Source organism: Sinocyclocheilus rhinocerous, unplaced genomic scaffold (assembly GCF_001515625.1).
Source record: "Sinocyclocheilus rhinocerous isolate Xijiao unplaced genomic scaffold, SAMN03320098_v1.1 scaffold1935, whole genome shotgun sequence".
In the NCBI taxonomy this organism is placed as follows: domain Eukaryota; kingdom Metazoa; phylum Chordata; class Actinopteri; order Cypriniformes; family Cyprinidae; genus Sinocyclocheilus; species Sinocyclocheilus rhinocerous.
In genome coordinates this window covers 68,173-70,302 of record NW_015623718.1, presented here as the reverse complement: position 1 = coordinate 70,302, position 2,130 = coordinate 68,173, and the positions used below count along the sequence as shown (strand labels likewise).

Below are 2,130 nucleotides of genomic sequence, written 5' to 3'. Positions count from 1 at the left end.
TAAAACAAAAGAATGCTATCAGCATTATCACGGAAAAAAAAAAAAAAAAAAAAAAAATGTAAAGGGTAATATCCGTTTTTAGTCAATAAATGTCTCAAATAAAGCCCTGATGATTCAAACGCGTCTTGATGGATTCGGCTTGGTGAGCCTCTAAGCGCCTCTTGGAGGAAGACATTGTCACATAAGGAAAACATATTGCAATAAAGTCCGCCCCAATGTATAAGCACTGCCATAAACGCATAAAAAGCTCCTGCGTGGCAGAAAAAACTGTTCTCTGTGCGTCACGACATGATGAGTTCAGGCTCTGTGTGTGTGTAGACTAACAGCATTTGTATATCATATCATATTCATAATTATATTTGTCCAATAAATCCTTTTAGGATTGTAACTTTGGCCATTAGTTGTAAAACTAAACAATCACTGTTCTGTAATGCTACAATGCAAATGTAGATGCATAGGCCTACGGTACGTTTTCATATAAGCAATGAAATATATTTATATCCAATACTTTTATTCAATAAGGACACATTAAAGTAATCAGTAATCAGCATATTAGAGTGATTTCTGAAGGATCGTGTGACACTGAACACTGGAGTAATTATGCTGAAAATACAGCTGTGCATCACAGCAATAAATTACAGTTTACAATATATTCCAGTTATTTTAAATGATAATAATATTTCACAATATTACCATTTTTACTGTATTTTTGATGCAGTCTTGGTAAGTGTAAGAGACTTTCAAAACCACTAAATCTTATCGACCCCATTATCCCACATTATTCATACAATAGCACATTTGACAACTTATTTGTACATTGATTTTTCACAGTATGTTTACTTTCTGTCATCCATAAGGTCTTCTTGATGGAGAACACAGCCGTTTACCACCTAATCATAAGTTAGTGAGCAACATTATTACTTGTTTAATATTCAACAATGAAGTCATCTGCTGAGGTTAAAGTCCTGTGAAGTGATAATAAATCTATAAACAGCTGTAAATATAACCAACAGTGGTTCCTTATATTGTTTAAGGAAAGCATAGGGCAAAGCATAACTGAAATGAAGGGAACACTGAAGCAGCAATACTGATAGACCATAAAGTATTTTCATCCGATGTTCTCCAGAGAAGTCATCAGATGATGCTATTCTGAATTTATAATCAATTTTAAAAATGGGATATTTTCATGACTCTGTAAAGAAAAAAAAACAGCAGTTCTGATGTGCATTTCCCTAAAAATCATTTTAAAAACAGCCGTATACCATGCAACACCACCAGAGAAAAGAGTCCAGCAGCTCTTTGCACAGTGTGTAGTGTGAGCAGAGAGCACAGTGGCGGTGGGTTGGGCCGCTGTGAGGAGCCAGTAGGAAGTGTTGTGCTGGTTAATGTGCAATCTGTCTGGGAGGGGAAGCTCTGCTTGCAAATGAGTTCTCTAATGTTTCATCCTGTTCTTTTGTGCTTGTGCTGTAGCTCACGGGAATGAGACGTTTCCTCTAGAAATCATATCCTTCAAGAAATGGTTGCAAACTGAGCCTGAACTTTTGCAAACCCTCCGGCAGTCACAGTTGGTCATTTGAGGAAGTTTCACATACGTTTCAGAATGGTAAGTACACTAGAAAGCCTGTGCTGTTTGTTAGTTAAATGTTTATTTAAATGCTTATTTGTTCAAGGCTTTGACCAGCCTGTTGAGATGATGTGCGTGTTCAAACACATACTGTAAAATATTATATTAAAGATGATTACCCAACACATGAAACTCAGTATGTCAGTGTTGGTAAACAGAATATGACGACATTATCTGTTGAAGCTGACTTCATCTAGATCTTTGGACTCAGCTGAATATGACTGTCAGTCAGGAAGTTCGTGGTGAACATGAGAGGGAAATTGTGGCAGGATGGCACAGAAAAGCCAGTAATGATATCCTGCCTAATTTAAAATATTATTCAAAATATTATCCATCTATATTTTTATCGCTCTTTCTCTCTGTTCCTGTTTCTGTCTCTGTGTTTCTCTCTTTTTAAACCAACACTATCTGTCTATCTATCTATCTATCTAGATAGATAGATAGATAGATAGATAGAGACAGACAGACAGACAGACAGATAGATAGATAGATAGATAGAGACAGAC

General features: G+C 36.1%; 1 protein-coding gene across 2 annotated transcripts in view; it reads left to right on the top strand.

Annotated features, from left to right (window-relative positions):
- The window catches only part of LOC107732123 (vesicle-associated membrane protein 8-like), a 6,019-nt gene that overhangs the window by 618 nt on the left and 3,271 nt on the right, over positions 1-2,130 (top strand). The window contains exons 2-3 of one of the 2 annotated variants that reach the window (XM_016543486.1): positions 858-900; positions 1,471-1,603. In XM_016543486.1, coding sequence (XP_016398972.1) covers positions 1,601-1,603 — 3 coding nt within the window. In that variant the 5' untranslated portion in view covers positions 858-900; positions 1,471-1,600. The remainder of the gene's footprint in view (positions 1-857; positions 901-1,470; positions 1,604-2,130) is intronic. The other variant, XM_016543416.1, reaches the window with a different exon arrangement.